The sequence below is a fragment of the Barbus barbus genome (genome assembly GCF_936440315.1).
Source record: "Barbus barbus genome assembly, chromosome: 13".
Classification (NCBI taxonomy): Eukaryota; Metazoa; Chordata; class Actinopteri; order Cypriniformes; family Cyprinidae; genus Barbus; species Barbus barbus.
In genome coordinates, this window is record NC_136741.1 from 12,234,943 (window position 1) to 12,257,165 (window position 22,223).

The 22,223-nt window shown below is 38.2% G+C and overlaps 1 protein-coding gene across 2 annotated transcripts; it reads left to right on the forward strand.

Moving 5' to 3' along the window:
• Nucleotides 1-14,564: 14,564 nt before the first annotated feature.
• On the forward strand, nucleotides 14,565-19,799 carry LOC306878953 (E3 SUMO-protein ligase CBX4-like). 2 transcript variants are annotated; one of them, XM_079431586.1, is made up of 5 exons: nucleotides 14,565-14,722; nucleotides 16,006-16,049; nucleotides 16,481-16,546; nucleotides 17,830-17,896; nucleotides 18,011-19,799. In XM_079431586.1, exons 4-5 carry the CDS (start codon nucleotides 17,849-17,851, stop codon nucleotides 19,367-19,369), a joined length of 1,407 nt encoding a protein of 468 aa, XP_079287712.1. In that variant the 5' UTR covers nucleotides 14,565-14,722; nucleotides 16,006-16,049; nucleotides 16,481-16,546; nucleotides 17,830-17,848; the 3' UTR covers nucleotides 19,370-19,799. The 2 variants fall into 2 exon arrangements, with proteins under 2 accessions (XP_079287712.1, XP_079287711.1); XM_079431585.1 differs by lacking the exon at nucleotides 14,565-14,722 and adding an exon at nucleotides 15,571-15,813.
• The last annotated feature ends 2,424 nt before the right edge of the window (nucleotides 19,800-22,223 follow it).

Genomic DNA, 22,223 nt, shown 5'->3' on the forward strand with positions numbered 1-22,223 from the left:
ATTAACGTAATCATTTACGTGCCGCTGGCTTCCATCACGTTAATTAACGTTGTCTGCAAACAGGTTACAGGATTATTGTTGATCATGTAACATTACACTGGTTTGAGAGTTTGGGATGTGTTGACTTACAGTAGTTTATAAACTATGATTAGTTGCATTTTCATTGTCATTTAAGTGAAATTATTGAACTTAAATATACAAGCTTGATAAAAATGATCATTCTAAAGAAAATTTCAGATGGCTTTTGCATCTGAACTCTTCATATATTTCACATCGTTTGGTTTGTTGCAATAGTGTTTTGCATTTAGCTACAATGTGATGTTTGACCATATTAAGTCTTTCTTAATTTTTGGTCTGTACTGTACTGTGTGTTCATGCTACAAGGCAAAATACAGATAATATTAACTTAAAAGTAAAGCATTCTTGGTGTTTTTGTCATGTTGCAATAGCCTGTTTACACTGATTATATACCAAAATCAAAGCTGATACTGTATGCTAATAGATAAAGGAGTCATAATAACATATTACATGCTTTGAATTCCTTATATATAGCTATGCAGTGTTGGATGGGTCGCTGTACGTGATGCAACACTTATTATAACCAGAGACTTAATATAATAAAGAGACTTGAGACTTGACTTGGACTCTAGCTCAGAGACTTGTGAGCATCTCTGGTTTAACCACAGCTGTAGTCGGTTTTTTGTCCTGCAGTGGCAGCAGGTATGCGATCAAATTTCTAATTTGAGGCATGTATTACATCGATTCTGGCACCCAACATCACAACAAGATGATATTTTAAGCTCGTTATGAAGCTGAATCTGCACTGGTTTGTTTTGCTTCCAGTTTAGCGCGGTGATGTAATTGTGACTACATGACCCTAGTTACCTGTGATTGGCCTAGCCGTGCGTCACTCAGAAAACAACAGGCCAATCAGAAGAGACAGGCCAAATCGACCTGTTTTTACTAGAGCTCATGAGAGAAGAGCTGTAAAAAATATATTGAGATGGTTTTTGGTACTTATACTGCGAATATATTAATTATTCTTAAGGAATTATATATTCTTAAGGACATCAAAACCTAAAATAAAACTCCAGAAAGGTGTACAATATGGGACCTTTAATATTATTAATGAGTATATAGTGTGCATGTTTACTGTATGTCTAAATGTTTACCTGCTTCCTTCATACGTGAAAAGAATATCCCTTTGACATGTCATTCTCCATGTTATAAAAGGTCATAATAGAAAAAAAACATGCAAATATATTTCAGCTTGGAATGTCACAGTGTCAACATTCTGTTGGGTCAAACTCTGGAATGCTGCTATTCCTGTGATCTGCACTTAACTGCAGGTAAATGATGTAGCTCAGAATGACCTTACACTTTTTATTCCATTTGCAAAGTGTGTGTACTCAACACTGAATTTAAGATATAAAATGATCTTGTAGAAGAATTCATATACGTGGTTCAAAAATACTGTTCTTGTTTCACAGCTCAGCTCTAGAAGCAGAATTCTACAGTCACCTCTTATCCCTGCGGTCTAAGGTGTGTAACTGCTCTAAAGAAAGCAGGGTGTCTTTTTGAATCCAGCATGTTCACACTGTGAAGATAAAGATCTGTTTGCTTCAGCGTTCCCATGAGTGTTGCACAGTCCTCCTCCCTGCTTCTTTAAAGGTGTGAAGTTTTTACACCCACAGCTATTTTCAGTATGAGTATGTAGATATTGATGTATAACCTCAAAATAAATACACAACACTACCACATCTGCAGAGAGTGAGAAACGACAATAACAATAGTAGAGAAAAAGAATTTGGAATCACTGAAACAAGAAAAAAAGAAGATTAAAAAACACTATCTGATATGTATCAACAGAAATCAGTATCAATCATTATCAGTGAACTGTATTAATGGCTAGAATATGATGAATTAGCCTATTAAAAAATCAAACCACAAACATGATTGCTGGTAAAATTTCAAATAATTAGAATGCAGTGTTTTCCTTTTATTTTCTGACTTGTATGCAAAGTCAGTTTTAGACACATTTATTTGTGTGATTCTGCAGATGTCTTCCATAATATTGTTGCTTCAGATCCTTGTGTCCAATTCAGTCTTTTTTTTATAGTTTATTTTATTAAAATTGACTAATTGCAAAGGGTTCAACGTGTACTTCTCTGAAGAAAATAATCAAGCAACATCTTGTTAAACTGAAGTGTTAATCTTTAAAATAATCTTGTTTCTGCAAACCTTCATGCCCACATTAAACTTGAAAGAGTCAGAAAATGCTACAATTTATGACTATTAATCAATCATTTATAGCTGGATTAATAGCAAGTATAAACATTGCAATTGTTGTGGGTCCTTTATCCCTAGCGGATGTGGAAGCTTTCTAAATGGAAACTTCAGGATGTCTGTCAGTCTCTTTCTCATTTCTAATTCTACAGAATTAGAGCTGCAGAGCTACAGAAATGCACAGCTATTCATCTCACTGTTTGTGATGCGGTTGTAAATAGTTATGGTAGGAACTAGGGGTGGCACGGTACGTGTATTCGTACCGAACCATCTCGGTTTGGTGCATGAGGCCTTACGACGAATACAGGCAATTCACCCCCAATCCAGAAGGAGGCGCCCGTAGTAATACAACGCTGTGTGATAACCGCCAGCAGAAGAACAGCGAATGCCATGTAGCGCCATACGTATCCCTTCTAGCCTTAAGAGTTGCACACTTGAAAACAAAGGCCACTAGACAATGACCATGTGCTAATTCTGAACGCGTCTCTCACATAAACTGACAAAGGACTGGAGTATACTTTAAAGGCTTGCGCACTCAACTGTTTGCAAAATGGGGCTTTGGGCTCGTGTATCCTACCTCTCTCAATCGTCACAAATCCAAATATTCCATAATATTTCCATATTTGTGATGTAACGTATCTGAATGCTAAACTATTATTTATTATGTAAATTATAGGCTTTGTACTTCAGTCGCGTTCCAACGGTGACACAGAGGCGGGTGCGCTGATGTTTGGCTCACTGTATTTTATTTTGATAAAGTACCAACTGCGCTGTCAAGTTAGCAATGCTGGAACTGATGTGTGTGTTTGTTTGTTTGTGTGTGTGTGTGTGTGTGCGCGTGCTCCGGCGCGATCACTTCAACTGTTTTCTTATACCAACAGAATCAACTTTAAACACTTATTGTCTTATTAATAATCACTGTATAAAGGTCTGCTTTTATTTGTGTACACTCACAATGAAAACAAAACAGATTTGATCTGTTTAGATAAAACTGTCTAGGACTACAACACAAATTCTACCTTTCTTTATTGGGCTTGTGTAAACTTCGCATAGGGCACGTGAGCACAGCTTTACAGAAACTCGCTGATCTGATCACAGAGAGTGAGCAACAACACCCGGACTCTGTTTTAATCATTCTCGGGGACTTTAATAAAGCAAATCTCTCCTGTGAACTGCCAACAGCACATCACATGTCCCACCAGAGACAGTAATATATTAGATCACTGTTACACAACAATAAAGGACGCATATCACTCTGTTCCACGAGCAGCTTTAGGACTCTCTGATCACTGTTTGGTTCATCTTATTCCATCCTACAGGCAGAAACTTAAGTCTGCAAAGCCTGTATTTAGATCTGTTAAAAGATGGACTAACGAAACAGAGCGGGATTTACAAGCCTGTTTCGACCTGACTGATTGGACTGTTTTTGAAGCTGCTGCAAATGATCTGGACGAGCTCACAGAGACTGTAACATCTTATATCAGTTTCTGTGAGGACATGTGCATTCCTACCAGGACTCATCTATTCTACAACAATGACAAACCATGGTTCACCGCCAAACTCAGACAGCTCCGTCAGGCCAAAGAAGATGCTCACAGAAAGGGGGATAAAGTCTTGTACAAACAGGCCAAATACACACTGGAAAAGGAGATCAGAGTGGCAAAGAGGAATTATTCTGACAAGCTCAGGAACAAATTCTCTTCCAGTGATCCTGCTTCAGTGTGGTTAGGATTGACGGACATCACCAGCTACAAAACACCACCCCCCAGCACTCTGGAGAATCAACACCTGGCAGACGACTTAAACGAGTTATTTTGTCATTTTGAACGATCACCCCACACCCGCCCAGAACACCCCTCCACACAACCATTCACACCTCCAGCAACCCCTCTCTCCCCCACACCTACAATTCAAATCAGCGAAGATGATGTGTGCCAGGTCTTCAGGAAGAACAAAAGAAGGAAAGCACCTGGTCCAGATGGTGTGTCACCAGCCTGCCTAAATCAGCTGCCTAAATCAGCTGGCCCCCATCTTCACACAGATCTTCAATAGATCACTGGAGCTGTGTGAAGTCCCCTCATGCTTCAAATGCTCCACCATCATCCCCGTCCCAAAGAAACACAAAATTACTGGACTTAATGACTACAGTCCTGTGGCCCTAACGTCTGTAGCCATGAAATCATTCGAAAGACTGGTTTTGGCTCATCTGAAGGACATCACTGGACCCCCTGCAGTTTGCCTACAGAGCAAACAGGTCTGTGGATGATGCAGTCAACATGGGACTGCACTTCATCCTGCAGCATCTGGACAGACCAGGGACTTATGTGAGGATCCTGTTTGTGGACTTCAGCTCTGCTTTTAACACCATTATCCCGGAAACCCTTCAAAATAAACTAACTCAGCTCTTGAGTTCCCACCTCCGTCTGCCAGTGGATCAACAGCTTCCTGACAGACAGACAGCAGTTAGTAAAGCTTGGTAAATTCACATCCAGCACTCGAACCATCAGCACTGGAGCTCCTCAGGGCTGCGTTCTCTCCCCACTGCTCTTCTCCCTCTACACCAATGACTGCACATCTAAAGACCCCTCTGTCAAGCTCCTGAAGTTTGCAGACGACACCACACTGATCGGCCTCATCCAGGACGGTGACGAGTCTGCTTACAGACAGGAGGTTAAGGAGCTGGCTGTCTGGTGCAGTCTCAACAACCTGGAGCTTAACACGCTCAAAACTGTGGAGATGATAGTGGACTTCAGGAGAAACCCCCCTGCTCTCCCCCCACTCACCATCATGAACAGCACTGTGACTGCAGTGGAGTCATTCAGATTCCTGGGCACCACCATCTCTCAGGACCTGAAGTGGGATATTCACATTGACTCCATTGTCAGGAAGGCCCAGCAGAGGTTGTACTTTCTTCGCCAGCTGAGGAAGTTCAACCTGCCACAGGACTTACTGAAACAGTTCTACTCCGCCATCATTGAATCCATCCTCTGCACCTCAATAACTGTCTGGTTCAGCTCAGCTACCAAATCTGACCTCAGAAGACTACGGAGGGTAGTCCGGACTGCTGAGCGAATCATTGGTACAACCCTCCCCAATCTCCAAGAACTGTACTTATCCAGAGTGAGCAAAAGGGCTGGCAAAATCACTCTGGACCCCTCACATCCTGCACACAACCTCTTTGAACTGTTACCGTCTGGTCGACGCTACAGAGCTCTGAGCACCAGAACGACCAGACACAGGAACAGTTTCTTCTCTCAGTCAATACATCTCATGAACACTCAATAATAAATGTGGAACACACAACTAATTCATTATCCATTCACCACACTCACTTATTTTATTTTTATTTTTCTCATTTCTAATTTGCACATACTTGACCTGTACATACATAGTCGCCTATATTATATATTATATATTGTGTATTTTTTTTATTTATTTTTTTTGCTGCTTTGTACATTGGTTATTGGCTATTTCTTGTTATTTTGTTTTATTACCTGTGTCCTGTCCTGTTACTGTCTTTCTGTTGCACTGTGGAGCTTCTGTCACTACAACAAATTCCTTGTATGTGTAAACATACTTGGCCAATAAAGCTCATTCTGATTCATTCTGATTCTGACTCTGATTCTGATTCTCTTCTTTGCTCCCTCTCCCCCTTCCTCTCTGGCAAATCTAAAGTCCACCAGCAGTGGGAAATTCTTCAAAATCCATAATTTACACTTGAGTTAACCCCCCCACCCCCTTATTTTACCAACACACACACACACCCCTTGCATGAGTTCTCTGGAACAGCTCATTGAAGGAACCGGTCATGAGAGGTTTGAGTGCAAATACAAGCATATGTAAATACAAAACACACAAGTGTGCACTTGGACAGCGCTAAACACTTCCTCTTGCTTCACTTATACCTCACATATCTATGGAAATGCAGATGTACTGTGAAAATCAAAACAAAGACACCCTAAGCCAGGAATGCCCTTCAAACACACACATACATATGTCTGAGATGTCTGACAGTTTCCGGGGCCTTTCATAAGCACTCAGATTAATGTCACATTTCCCAGTGTGCTTTGTGTATGTGTCTGCATGAGAGAGAGAGAAGGAAAGAGAGAGAGAACTTATTTGAGCGTCTGTGCTAACTGGTGCCAAATCAGGGTTGGGTTACACACTGTTAGTACTGCAGGATCTGAGCTGAAGCCAGAGGAGGCCTTTCAGCCCCTCTTAGGCCTCTGCAGGCACTCTCTGTTCCTGCTTAAAGGAACAGTTCACTCCAAACTGAAAGTTCAGACATTATAATACTCAATATTGCTGACCATTTTCAAACCCATTATTTCTCCATGGAATACAATGAAGAAATATGAAAAATGTTTATTTAACTCTATTCCACATAGTCATTTGGTTGATCTCATGACATCTGAGCACAAGACACACAGGAACCAGCCACGTTTTATATTACAAATGTTACAAACTATAGGCATATACTGGAACTGCTGAACAATGATTTTAATTTTTGCTTTATTGACACTATTTTCCTATTTGATACTGTAAAGCTGCTTTGACACAATCTGTATTGTTAAAAGGGCTATATGAATAAAGGTGACTTAACTTGACCTAATGAGTAGCCTAAATGATTTCAATTGTGGTCTGTTCTTCAAACAAAGTATGAATTCTTAAGGCAAAATACAGATGGTAAGAATTGGAATTAGGCCATGATATCAGATTTTCACTACATGATTATCATGGCCAAAAGAATTCATGATAACAATATTAATGCAATATCTATAGACATTTAAATCAATAATTAAATATTCTCCTGTTTTATGATGGGTGGCAAAGAGCGTAAAGTTGCAGGTTCATGTCTTGTTTAGTTTGTTTGTCATGTTCTGTTTAGTTTCTAGTTCATGGCTTTCTTTTTCTCTAGCTACCTTTTCATTCATCTTTAGTTGTCATAGCTTCTGATCATGCCTTTGTTTGTCTCCTAGGTTACCGATTAGTCCTCATGTGTTACATCTGTATATCATTTCGTTTTCTTTGTTTGTTCCTTTGTAGCCGTCAATTTTAGTTGTTCCTGGTCTGTTCTTGTCATTACGTGGTTAATTTGTTCTTCATCTTCTTGGATAATCTTTGTTATTTTGTTAAATACACTTAAATTGCTTATTAGATTAAGCCATTTTAAATATATATTTTTCTTTTTACAGTGTAAAACTGTAAAATGTACAGGTTCTATAAAGTCTTAATGTTACAGTAACACTTTAGTTTAGAGACCAATTCACACTATTAACTAGATTCTTATTAGCATGCCTATTACTAGCTTAGTAATATGTTTATATGTTTATGTGTGTGGTTGTTTATTAGTACTTATAGACCATATTTTGATATTCTACCAATTCCTACACTTAACAACTACCTTACTAACTATTGATAAGCAGCAAATTAGTAGTTAATTGAGGCAAAATTTGTTAATAGTGAGAATTGGTTTCCAAACTAGAGTGTGCCTAATTTTTACTTTTTTTGTAAGTAATTAATTCTGGCAACCACAGCTGCCATTTTTGTAAAAACTATTTTTTTTTTTTACAGTGTGACAATTTTGATTTTTAAGTACTGAGTAATTGAAGCTTCTGTTTGTTTCCTTTTCTCAGAGAAACACAGGGCATTTAAATTATGTGACATAACTAAACATGAGCACCTCTGGAACCTTTTTGTATAGAGTCACATGGGGAGCAGATCCACACCATTAAAACAGTCAGAAATCAAAAAGGAACGCTTGAGATTCATTGACTGATTTAATGATGTTTTGAGTTGTGTGATCTGGATGGTAGCAAGTGTCCCTGTCTTTGTTTGAGATGGGGGGTGGGTTATTTATAGAGTCGCAACGAAGTGTGTGGGAGTGTGTGAGAAAGAGGCCAGGGTCATATAATTCAGGACCGCACACTAGGACATTTCCTTCTCTCTCTTTCTGAATTACAGGAAACATTCAGATTTATTGATCCTTTCTGGAATCAGTAAAGTGCATTTTTCCATTCTGCTGAACATATTTTTGGCAAAATCAGTGAGGTTGGACCAACTCCCTGTCTAACTTGGGAAACAAGGTTCACTGAAATTTAACACTCAGGAAGGGGATAATTTAGCCATTCAGCAAAATCTGGATATGTACCAGATTTTGTTGTTTCAGCACTAGTTGTCCATATCAAATTAGTTCCATTCATAAATACTCATTTGAATTAGAAACTGACAATGCAGTTCATCACAATTTGAATTTATGATGTATAAAAAATCATTGTAAAAAAGAGAAAAATGTGCGGTCATTACTCAAAGTCGTTACATGACCTGACCCTTAAAAGTTACTTTGGTTGGTGTACAGTCAGGTTGATTCATTGATATTTAATCATATTTCTGATTTTAAAAAATCCAGTTAATTTCAATTTGACAACATGAATCAAATTTTTAGGTTAACTAAAACAACAACCTACATTTTATAGTGTGGATCTATTTATGCGTAACATTGAATTTTTTTTTTTTTTCTGATCTTTTGGTTTTGTTAATAATATGTTTCTCATTAATCATGACATTTCTTAGTAACCATATTTTGTTTTGCAAGTACTCAAAAGCAACCACCATGCATTTAGTCGTTTTCCTGAAATATGATAATCCAGCATGTAATTGATATGAAAATTACTCGTCTCCAGTCAGGACTTTGCTGAGGGATCATTATTTGTGGCAAGCTGCTGATGAGTTTTGACTGTAAGTAAATCTGTTCCTCTTTCTCTCTCTCCTGCTTCAGTATATTAACATGCAAACAGGCAAATTAGCCTCCCCACAAGTTAGGTACTCCAATCAATGGCCTTGTTCCATGGGCAAGAGAGGAAACCAAGGATTTGCATGACAGAGTTGATGGGCACTGGTCCATGAAGAGGATTAAAGTCTGCTAAGATGGAGATGTTTCAAAGATATGAAGTCCTATGACAGGTGCACAGGTTTACAGTATATGCGCTTATTTTAAGGTCACACGACTTGCTGTAAAGAGTGGTAACATGCAATTGTTACGTTAAAGAACTATTAATGCTAAAAATTAGGTTCATGGAACGGCAGATTTGTGTTTGTAAAAACAATAGGATTTACAAGTGCATTTAAATGAAAAGAAAAAAAAACACTTTGATGTTGATCAGTTTTCCATTTAATTGATTCTAAATAGACCTGTACTGGAATGCAGTATTGCAAAATAAACACTATAAACTGTTCTTGTGTGCCTTTTGTTTGAGGGTTACCTGCAGGTTCTGGGTATGTGCACGACCCCACACACCCTGATGCACACACTTCGCTTCAGAGTGCAATTTGCTCATTTTCCTTCCCTGTGGCTGCAAAGTACTCAATACAGTATTGACTTGTTCGCCACGGCAACCTGCAGAATTCCACCGACTCCCCTCCACGAGCCTGGCGGTCCGTCTCTCCACCCCTCCCTCATTCGCTTGCTCTGTCTCCATTGCGTCTCCCATCCCCCCATCTCCAGCTCCAGGGATGTGGTGACAATAAATGTGTGTGTGTTTGAGAGAGGGAGAGAGTGTGTGTGTATCATGACTTCAGATGTGCATCATGCATGTGTATGTGACTGCACACTATGTGAGTGTGTATGTGTGTTGTGGGGGTGGCTCATTGCGTGGTGCTGCAGGCAGTGTGTTTTAAAGAGCCAGTCACTTCAGCAGTCGTGGTAACAATGACTTCAGCACAGCCATTTCAGAGCGCTAATCCAGAAAACACACACAACCATCCGCATCTGTCAATTTATTTTTCTGTCAATAAAATAGCTTAATAAAATCTGTAAGAATACATGTGGTGTGGGGTGCACGTAATTGCTTTCAAATATGCACATCATTCGGAATTTGTTTTCCCGTATCTTACCGCTGTGCAGCTATCAACTGTATTTGATCTCTCTCAGTAGCATGACTCTGATAGAAGGACACAGAGGGTCTGCCTGAGGGATGAAGTGAAATGAGTATGTCATTACAAAAGGCTTGTTACTGATCACGCATCCATGTTAATGTGGAAATGTGAGGGTGAGAGTGTCTGAAGCTAATCACCTCCTGCTGATGTCTGACTGCCATGCTTGAGGCCACTCCAAACATTTCTCTCAGTCTCCGTCTCACTCATTACAAGACATTATTTTTCAAAAATTCTATCAGTTTTAATATAAAGCTACATTAATCAAATATAGACATATAACAGCAAAGAACCACATGGATTGAGTGTGTAAATGTTCTGGCTTCTAATTGTCAACAATTTAAATATTGTTAACTACAGTTATGATGTGCACTTCCAATACCATTCCATAAAAATTACAGAGTATTGGGAACAGTACCAATGTAAAGCTGATGCGTGCGAGTCAGCTGTACATATACAAACTACACTCTGAGAAAAAAGAAAAAAAAGGACAAAGGCTGTCACTGGAGTGGTACCCTATTATCCTTTAAGATACTACTATGTGTCCAATTTGGGGTAAATAAACCTAAACCGATTTTTCCAAGTACTAGTAGTAGTGTACCTTCTGAAAGGGTACTGCTCCAGTGACAGCTTTTGTACCTTTTTTAAGCCCACAGATTAACCTTTACCACCAGAGAGTTAGTGCGTCAGAGCCACAAAAGAGAAAGAGATCGAGAAAGAGTGGCAGAGCTAGACAGGAAGAGATTGTGTGTGCACAGAATAATAGTGTTCCACAGTGAGTCATTCTGACTGGTCATCATTGTTCAATAATCATGAACATTACCTGCTATTTATGTACTGCACTCTGAGGGACTCTGAGCCAATCAAAGTGCCTAACTCGGAGGGCTTGTCTGAGTCACTGTGACGACAGTCTGTTTTTCTATTCTCGTGAGCAATGGCAATAAGGCCTTTAAGTTATAACTGAGACAACTGTTGACACAGTTAGTGTGTGTTTGCAGGTGTGTATACACAATATAAGTATGTAATTAATATTGCATTTTAAAGTTGGGGCACAAACACAACTTTAAAATTTGTATTATTCTATTTCTATTTTATTTTAGAGAGGTTACAATCATACGCCATTCCACATTGAACAAATAGTCTAGAGCAATCAGAATAAAATAATATTTCCAATGACAAATATATACATACAATATACTGTAATACAAGCATCGTATGGCATTCCAATATAATTCCAGTAATAGTCAAATACAGTAAAAGGCACAAAGATCCCCCTCAAGGGCAAGGACACTGATATCAGCTGTGGGGCCCCAAAACAATACACACAGGGATGATACTTTCCAGGTTCTCTGTACTACATTCTTGCTTCAGTCTTTCTGTTCTGTGATATTACCTGAAATTTGTTAAATCTGTTTATTATAGATACAATTTATAAACACTTCTAAGGTCTTTTACAACAGTTACTTCTTTTAGGTTTTCATTGGTTCAGTATTAAATGTGACAGCGATAATGACATTTGACTCATGGTAACTAGGAGTTGTTTCTTTTTATGAGGAGGAGTGATTTGAGGTATGCATCTTCAGATGTTTAGTTGTTCATTACAAACTGGTTGGATTAGTTATGAGTAATATGCATGTTCAATGATTAGTCATGCAACAAACATTTTCCTGAGAGGACTGTTGAGTATCAGATGTATTTTTAAAAATAAATTTTTTACAGTATAGTTGGGCTTATACTGCTTAGCTGCTTAGCTGTTACACCATGCATTTTCCCCAACATTCCATTAAAGTCTGATTGTAAAGGTGGTGCATTCCTTAAAGCAAATGTCAAACAACAATCATTGTGCCACTGAGTACACAATGAGTTATGTTAATCAGTCTGTCTTTATTGATGGGCAATAGCAGTTTTTTTAAAGAATATTATATATATATATATATATATATACATATATATATATATATATATACATATATATATATACATATATATATATATATATATATATACATATATATATATATATATATATATATATATATATATATATTGCATATGTTCACTACACAATAGAGTTCTATAGTTAAAGAGTTATTCCCTGTGTTCACATCTGCACTGTTATGACAAATATTCATCCAAATATAATAATTCTGTTCAAGTTACGCAAAAACTCAATATCCATGTCAACGTTTAACTTCATTGTCACTGAGAACAGGTGTAATATAATAAGTGTTGATGTGGCTGGGAGTTACAACCATGGAAATAATTCCAAACTCTGTGTGTTGAAGGCAGTGTATTACAGGTAAGCTACTTATTTAATTTTTAATATATTTTTGTTGGTTGTGCTCTGCTAGTGGGCAAATAAGGAGTGAAGTCATCTTCTTGTCCTCTCTCCCCCATTTACTTAATGATCATTACTGACTGTTGAAAATTGAGCATGCAGTCTTCCTGACAACTGAGGCCATATTCTGAGATAAGAAATTACCTGACTCCTATTACACAGAATTGTGATGGTCATGGAAATTTTACTGACAGCAGCACTTGAATGGAGTGAAATTACACACACGCTGGACACCTGGGCAGATTAGGATATCAGGGAAAATTAAGTGCAAAATGTGGGACAACAAGCAAATTTTTAACTAAACTTTTTGCCAAGTTTGCATCTTTTCGTGCTATTTGGAATATTTGCTTTTCAGTGCAGTGTTAAAAAAAATATACATAAATAAATAAAAAAGTCATGACATGTCTGGAATGTTGCATGAATTTGGAACAACGTCAACTCTTGGTTCCACCAGCATCAAAAGATAATAACGCTGGAAGCACCTGCAAGCTCAGCTTCACCCGCAACCTAAATTGCACCCCTGGATTCCAGAGAGCCTTTATGGCGATACGACGGGAATTTTAAATACAATACGATATTAAACGATATTAAATACAATGATGAGCACTTTATTAATAGATTTCATTTGTCCAAACACAGACAATTTCTTCAGCTAGATCAGTTTGTGGCATTTTAATGACTATGCAAGAATGGCCAATCGAAGACTACGATGTCGAGTTAAGCACTTCAGAAAACAACAGACAGTCAGCTCGAGGTCAAATCTAGTGATACCTTTTATAGCCCAGTGTTACCTTTACAGTCCAACGTTGAAATCAAAGCCAGCAGAAACTTCATAAGTCATAAATGTTATATCTATGTGACAACGAATTCCTGAAAACATGATTGTGATCAAATCTTTGAACACAGGGAAGTAGCCTACTGCTTCTTTTTCCAAGGGCATTAAACAATGTTTCATGTTCTCATTTTAAGAGGATATTCGTGACAGACATCTAAACTGTCCGTTGAAGGGACAGAAAATGCTGAAATATTTCGTTACATTCAAAGTTTTATCCACACCAACATTTAGGGATAATTGGAGATGTCTTTCTCTGAGAATTTAACAATCCTTTCCCTTCTCATTAGTTACACGAACAATTAGGCTGTCGTTTTTCAGAATATTCAGAGTATTTTATTGTATGCAGCACGAAGTCAGAAGACAGAGACTGTGTTCTGCAATTTAATCTGAAGCCACAGTTGGTTTTGCGGTGATATTTAAAAACACTTGGATTTTATGCAGTCCGTCCTACCTGTTAGTACTTCAGAGGATAAAAAGACTTGAGCCGACTTTTTTTTATCTAACATGAAAGTAGCTAACAAATAAGATAATAGGAACATCTCACACGAGATAAGAGCACCAGAGATCAGCAGGTTGAAAATACTGAGATGTGGCTCGTTGATGAAATCGTGGATTGTTTTATGATAACATTAGCTTTTGCATCGGGTAGACCACGACAATTTTACGCACCAGAATTCTCTGTAAAATGACACAGATGGGTTCGTGCGATGAAACTGTGTTTGCACTGCGACAATTCGTCGTCCTAGCAAAGATTCATTACAAGAAAAACTTTAATCTCCCTGAGAAGATGCAACTGCATAATTTCAGGGAATACTTCATCATAATGCATGTCATATATTATATATTCAAGTATTTTCGCTGCTGTTCGGCAGTCATTGCCTTATAAGGAAAGGCAGTCGTGCCTCTCTGCAATAGGCTGAGATTTGCCGCCTGCAGTTAACCCTTCTCGTGCTGAATTTTTCTTAAGATTTTCATCGTTTTGGGCTCGCAAAGGCACGTTATTATGTTTGTATGATCGCGCAGATTATTGGGTGCATGTATGTAACTGCATCAAAGTGTATAATTTAAATATATGTTCACATTATTGATTGTACATGTCTTATTGTGTGCGCGTGTGATTTCTTTCCTACTCGGAAGATACAATATGCGGCACATAGCCTTTGTGGCACAGGCAGTGAATGATTGGGCATTGCCCAGGGTTTTCACACGTTCGTTTGCCACTGCAGTTTATTTTTCACAGGTCTTGCAGCAGCCGTTGGCCGTCAGAAGGCAGATGTCAGATGAGCTGAGAGCTTGAGGCTTTGAAGACCAGCCACAGTGACCTACATATTGTACGTTCGCGGTCAACTCTCATGTGCATTGAATGTGTACATGAGTTTAAACAACCACGTTGCTTGCATAGCTACTCTAATTGGCCATTTGTAATCAGACAACGAAATAATTTATATCTTAATGTAGTTTATCCAAAGAAAGATGTTAGGACATTGAATAAAGTGTTTAGAGCGAGTAGGTTCGCGCGATGATCCTAGACAGAATATCACTTTCACTAAATCTAATAAATTAATCTGTCATTTTAATCCGCCAAGTATTGGTCACCAAATGTTTATTGAAGATGAATCCCAGTGCCGCCCATTTGATTATTTAATGCATCAGTGGACTGCATTGCTTCAGTGGAGAAAACTGTTTAAAATGTACAGTCTCAAAATATATGCTGTTCTTTAATAATCTTAATTTATTAATGTTTTAGCGTCATCGTATGGGTTTTTGTAATCTGGGTGTTTGTTCAATGTAAACAAACAAACAAACAGATTTGTTCACTTAAATATTCACTTCAGTATGCCTATCTGTCATGTATTCCTTTTTAAAATGTTTCAGAATATTATCTTTCTCAAAGTTATCTCTCCACTGATATAAACTTAAAGTGGATGGCAAATCCACATGATTAAAACCCTTGCTGATGCTGATAATATTTAGCCTGCTTCCTAAATTGCTAAATGACAACTGAAGAACTAATCAATCTTAAATTTAAAAATTGCCACAAGTGTGCCCTACTTTGCGTCATGACGGAGGAATTCTCGCTCAGTACTTGAAGGGCTGCAATAACTACTCTTCATTTGCTCAGTAAACCCGCGGCACAAGGCTGACCAACCTCTACACCGCCCCTCCTGCTGTGACGTGCGTGACGTCATGGCTATTTACATGAAGTACGTTGCACAGCTCATTTGAGAGTTGAAACTGAATCTCGCTTGAGAAGCGAAAGAACATACGGAGCGGGAGAGCGCGAGAAACCTGCGCGAGAAGAGCACTCATGTTATCGCGCGCACACTGTGCAGTATTACAGCGCGCGCTGAAAATGGAGCTGCCCGCCGCGGGTGAGCACGTCTTCGCGGTAGAAAGCATCGAAAAGAAACGCATTAGAAAGGTTTGCGGGTTTCTCTTAACAAACAATATACATTTATTCATGTTGTAAGCCTATAAAACGGGCAGGTAAGGGCTTGCATTTTAAAAGAGAGCGCACAAGAGTAGGGATTTGTTTCCGAAACCCAGGATAATGGATTATTTATTTTATTTTTATTCCCAATCGTAAATGACTTTGTTTTTATGATATTTGCAGGGAAGGTGTGAGTACCTGGTCAAGTGGAGAGGGTGGTCTCCCAAGTAAGTTTCACTTCAAGATGCCACTTGCTTTGCTGTTTTAATGTGTTGTGTGTGTGTGTGTGTGTGTGTGTGAGAGAGAGAGAGTTAGCGCTTAACTGATGCAGGAATGTCACAATTTATGTCCGCGATGGTAAAGAATGTTTCAAATTTAAGCTTTATGCTATAGAAATATGGTTCTGTTTTTGCAAAATGAAACATAAAACATAACAATAGTATACCAAAAAGGAAATAATGCATCAACCATGTAGCATCGGTAGCCTATTTTTAATCCTCTAATATTCTTGAAGATTCATTTAGTAGGACCTTGTTAGTGGCGTTAGTCCTTCAGATGACAGCCACGTTAGATAGTTCGGTTGAGGGAACTGGTGATATTCATGCTACTCTGCTCTCCCCTCTCCCCTCGCTCTCCGCCTCCTTTCTTCTCTTTATAGATATAACACGTGGGAGCCAGAGGAAAATATTCTGGACCCGAGACTTCTCGTCGCTTTCCAAAACAGGTGAGACATTGCAGTCTTGGCTTGACGCTCTGAGCTTGTACAGCCGAAACTGGAGGAGGGGAGAAGACGCTTTCGCTGCCGCTGTGCTCATGCTCATTCTTTTTCACTTTCTCTCACTGACAGAAAGGGGGTGCACACAGGAGAGAACTTGTGCGCAGGCGCGCCATAATATATGACTGAATTTAATTGCGCGGAACAGGAACCAGCCATTAAAGAATGCTTACATACAGACGTGGCCAGAAAATATGATCCTTTAAGACACCTTGCATTCTTTATGGAACCACTTTATCTCAAACGCGCCGCTCTTTCTATATTTTACTATTATTAATTTCATCCGGTTGGATGGCCGTGTCCGCTTTGGACGTATCCTCAAGACGCCCTAAACCGAAAGCATTGCAGTATGCGCAAATATATATTTATAATATATATATTATTTTCTATCAATCTTATAGCCTAAGTGCATGTCCTCACTAATTGACTGCATTTTTCATTACAAATAAGCAGTTTTTCCGTGACTTCATATGCATTCACGCTTTCTCGAAATTCCACACCCATTTTTGTTGGGTATTCATCCCCTTTGACTGGCATCTGCGTGCACCATTAGCAGTCTCCCTCGTGACGCGGAATTCTGTTTGGAGTAATTGCCCGCGCCCCTTGAGTATATAACCGTTCTAGGTCGTCTAATTAGGTTTTTGCAATATTACTTTATAGAAGGTCGATGGCAAAAGAGCTGATGGCCCATTTTATGTCGACAGCCCGTGTTTGTAGTTTGAGCTAACAAATAAATAACAGAACCCATTGGAAAAGCCTGTCAAATAACGCAATATTATACAATAGAGAGCGATGTTTTGTCTTCTTTGTTTTTATTTCTTCCATTCCAACTGGGATTGTCCACCAGATTAGTAAACAAGTCGTGTGCTGTCTGAAGCAACACATAGGCTAATGTTCTTTATTTTATGTGAGTAAATTTTATGAAAGCCAGTGGTGGGCTAATTAAAGCCAGACCAGAGAAATAAAGGTACAAAAGCTGTCTCTGGGGTAGTACCTTTTCAAAATGTGCTAATATTTATCATTTGGGTACTAATATATACACTTTAGGTACTAATATGCAAAGGTGTACCTTTTGAAAAGGTACTGCCCCAATGACAACTTTTGTACCTTTTTTCTGAGAGTGTGGGACAAATCGTCAGAATAAATTAAAAGTTAAATATATTAGCTTGTGTCTTATTTTTAATTTGATTTCTTTATCATGATGTTCTATAATCTAAAACTTTTCCATTCAGGGAAAGACAAGAGCAGCTAATGGGTTATCGTAAACGGGGGCCAAAACCAAAACATCTTCTCCTGCAGGTAATTCACCATCACTTACAAACACGCCTATGTGTGCCCAATTAACTTCTGTGAAAGTCATGTCACTAATTGTTTGTACTGCAAAGCTCATTGTTGATTTGTCTGATTTATAAGGTACCATCATTTGCTCGAAGATCCAGTATTCTTACCGACCTTCAGGAAGTGTCACAGGGTGAGGATAACCAAACCAAAACAACTTCAGACCTGGTCCAAATTCAGCAATACCAGCTTAACAGCAAGAAGCACCATCCCTACCAGCCCAACCCAAAAGACAAGCAGGGAGAGGCACGAATAAATGGGAAAAAGAAGCACTACTACCAGCTCAACAGCAAGAAACACCACCACTATCAACCAAACCCTAAAATGTACGACTCCCTGTATCAGAGGGTCAAGGAGACCAAAGTTCCTGAGTTGACTGACAAGGAATGGAACTTATCTCCAGCTCTACAGCAGAAATGGGTCCAAAGTAAGGATTCTGAGTGCCTCAGTAAGGTGAGAAATATTACAATGGAGTTGAAAAATCTTCCTAAACTAAATGGTGGAGCTGACTTAAACATGAACACAAACATTTATGCAAAGGAAGATAAGGCACCACCCAATGGAATAAGCAGCAAACTGAAGATTGTGAAGAACAAGAATAAAAATGGACGCATTGTCATTGTCATGAGTAAATACATGGAAAAAGGCACCAAGGCAGCTAAAATTAAGAAAGGAACAGCAGATTCTGAGGAAAAAAGGCAAGCACAAGATTGTAAATCCTGTGGAACAGATGAGAGCACAGAGAAGATAAAGCACACAAAGAAGCAAAGTCTTGTGAAAGTGATAAAAAAGGACAGTAAAGCTGAGTCTGCCTGTTTTAGGCTTTCCAATGGACTATCATCTTGTGAAGGGGACAATCCTAAAAAAACATGCTCCATAGTGTTTGAGCCAAACAACTCAAAGAAACCTGGCAGCACTGGAGATTATGTATCTAAGGAACAGCCCTTGCAACTGACAAACAAAACCAGTCTGACTACAGTGCCTAATGAGACGAGTGATCAAAAAGGCACCCGATCTACTCAATATGGTCCCCTCACCTTGCCTCAAAAGCGTTGCTACTCTGAGCCAGACAGTGACAGTGGGGAGGCTAAAAGGCTCCTAATTTCTCAGAGTACAAATGCTCTTAATACTGATTTGTCTCACTCTTTTAACGGCACCACACACTTCAATGACCAGTCAATTTTGGACTCCAACCAAGACCAACCCATAGACCTCAGCTGTATAAGGTCGAGAGAAGAGAGAAAAAATCCTACACATTCTCAGATTGGAAACTCTATACCGACTGGGAAAGCAGAGGTCTCTGCACCAGAGCAAGTAGAGAAAGAAATGAACAAATCTGTTCAAAGCTTTACACCTTTTCTTGGGAATATAATAATCACAGATGTCACAGCAAATTGTCTTACAGTGACATTCAAGGAGTATGTTACAGTTTAGGAATATATGATGGATATAAAGTCTATAAAGACTACTGACTATTACTGTGAATTTGTATAAATGTAAAGCATGTCTAATCAGCATTGATTCATCAAGTCTTCAAACTTGTCTGAAATTTTTTGAAACAATCAAATGTAAAGTTTTGATAGTTCGTGTTTGATTTAACTGATCTGAATTAATTTTCAAATTCACACATTTAACTATTCCATATTAGGGATAGAAAAAAAAATAAACAGGTTTTCCTGTTATTAGCTTGTATCATATTAGTTTAAATCTGTTTGCAGTGCTGTATTTCAGAAGGCTTAAATATAAGAAACACTTACTAAACATGTAATACTGAGAAACATTTTCTACTGGTCTTTTATAGTCTTTTTTTAAATGTCACTTGAAATGTGTTATTTAGGTTTGTCTAAGCATATTAAAAGTTTTATTTTACGTTCTTGAGTAAGATTTGTTGCTTGTACTGCAAGCAGGTGTTTGCGTGTGATAAACAGAAGTGTTCCTATTAAACTCACATGTGAGACGAGCTAACAGATAGCCCACATGAGAGATAGCAAAACATTACAGTAAATGCAAGACATCAGTATCTGAACTATCAGACTGAACTTTGCACAGCCTTTATATAGCACGTGAACTTGGACTTTTGCCATGCAGATTTTTTTCTCAATTGTTTTTTAGCTGAAGAGGGCTTGCCATCTACAGTGCTATAATTTTTCACAAAATAATTCTTGAGATGAGCACTCATTCTCAATTCAAAGACTGGGAATAATTAGTTTATTTAATTTAGCCTACTTACATAAAACTGCGGCTTTAGCTCAACTCCGACTAATATCATCCGATGAAAACTGGTACGTCTGTGGGAGTAGTGGAAAAAGCAGGGTTGTCTCACATTCCAAACGCTGTTATAGACCAGGCCTAACTTAAAAGTCCTCTATAGAAAAGAAGGACAGTATGGCTTTACAGCCTTTCATTAAGCGCGAAGCTTATCTACGCAGGCTATATCTGGACGCTGATTATCGAGATCAAATAAAGCATCCCATTTAAAACAACAAGACAGAAACTTTTCATTTTATTGCCTGTTGGGTTATTTTTTTATTTAAGAGATGTCACATTTCTTGCTACAAGAAACATTAGGCTACCCAAGAACAGCTAAACTAAAAATCTGTTTTCATGTTGATATTGCAGAAAAATAAATTCTGCCTCTGTGAAAAGCCTATTCAGAAGGAAACATTTAGAAGTAGTATAGGACAGACATCACAATTAACATCTTACAGGCATTATATGCAGACAGAACGCTATGCAGCTACCTCATTAGTATTCCGAATTCGCGTTAATAGAGTAGGCTATACATTTTTAATGTCATCCAAATGGAATGTGCCTTCAGACCAGTGCTCGAATTGAATCAAGTCTTATGGGGGGTCCCCACCATCAGACTTTTTTTTTTTTTTTGGTGGGGGTTAGTCTCGCAATATACAATTTATACAAAATAAACAATATATTTGATCATAATATGCATAACTATATACTATTTAATGTTGCATAACAAAGAGAGATAAGCTACTATTCTTCTTTTAAATGGCTTACTCCAAGTAAAAATGTCTGAGGGACCCCCCCAAGTCTATTTTTTACTTCTTATGGGGGGTCCCTAATGCCTTATGGGGGGTCCCGGATCCCCCCAGCCCCCCTTCAATTCGAGCAGTGCTTCAGACTATTACCAACTTTGTTTATGCGCACAATACGTCCATACAAGACCGACGAGAAGAGATTCATCCATGGCATCGTCAAAGGTTTATAGGTAAAAGGATAGATATGCTTTAAGGATAGAAGATTAATTATATTAGGCTTAATATAGCTTTCGCAAATAAGCTACTATCATTGGGAATGTATGAAGCTTTGAACAGCCTGGTGTATAAAACTCATTTTTTTTGTCAGCGCTAACATGGCGGACAGCAAACGTCTCTCTTTCTCACGGCAAGATCATGATTACTATTAGTTTATCCAAAAACTAGGCAGAGGTTGGTTAGAGGTGAAATTTGTGTCAAAGGTGGGCTACGGAAAAGCACTTCAGCCTCACTGAAACGGAATCAACCATTTCCTTTGCAGCACCGTCTGAGATAAAGCTGCTCTCGCTGCGGTTATAAAATGGCTTCCTTAGGTCCATCCACTTTATTTGCGATCAGCTTATGAATTCAGCTTTACTGCAGTACATGTTAGATGTAGCTGGTTAATTTCGCCAAGTTTATTTAAAAGACTACTTAAAGCTTCTTTTGAAATAAATTAGCTAATAAAGATTATTTGAGTTAAGCATTAGGTTACTATCACAGATGGCTTTAGTAAAATAAAACGTTTTGATAATGAGAGAAGTACAGAGACGTTTTAAAACTTGAGGTCATTAAAATATTGTCTTGTTTAAAATATCCCACCTATAATAATGTGATCACATTAAATAGGCTAATAATAATATGATGTTAATACAAGTTGCCTTCAGGAACATAACATGTTTATCTCACTAAAATAATTAGGCTAGCAGAATATATGCAGTTGGGCTGCTTTTTTTAGGCTGCTTAAAAATCAAAGATAACCGTCGAAGTTTCTGGCAACGCGTAGATTAATTTTATGTGGCATTTAAATATATATATATATATATATATATATATATATATATATAGGCTATATATATAAGTCAATAGTAATGCACATATTTTCCGAAATTCACCCAGGTTCTCCATTTTATAATTTTATAGAGTTTAAAAATATATTGTGACTAGTAATATGCAGCAGAAATGTGTAAGTCCTGGACACAATGTGACCTAAATAATCAATAATCCAACAAAAGCACGTAAACCATGTAAAT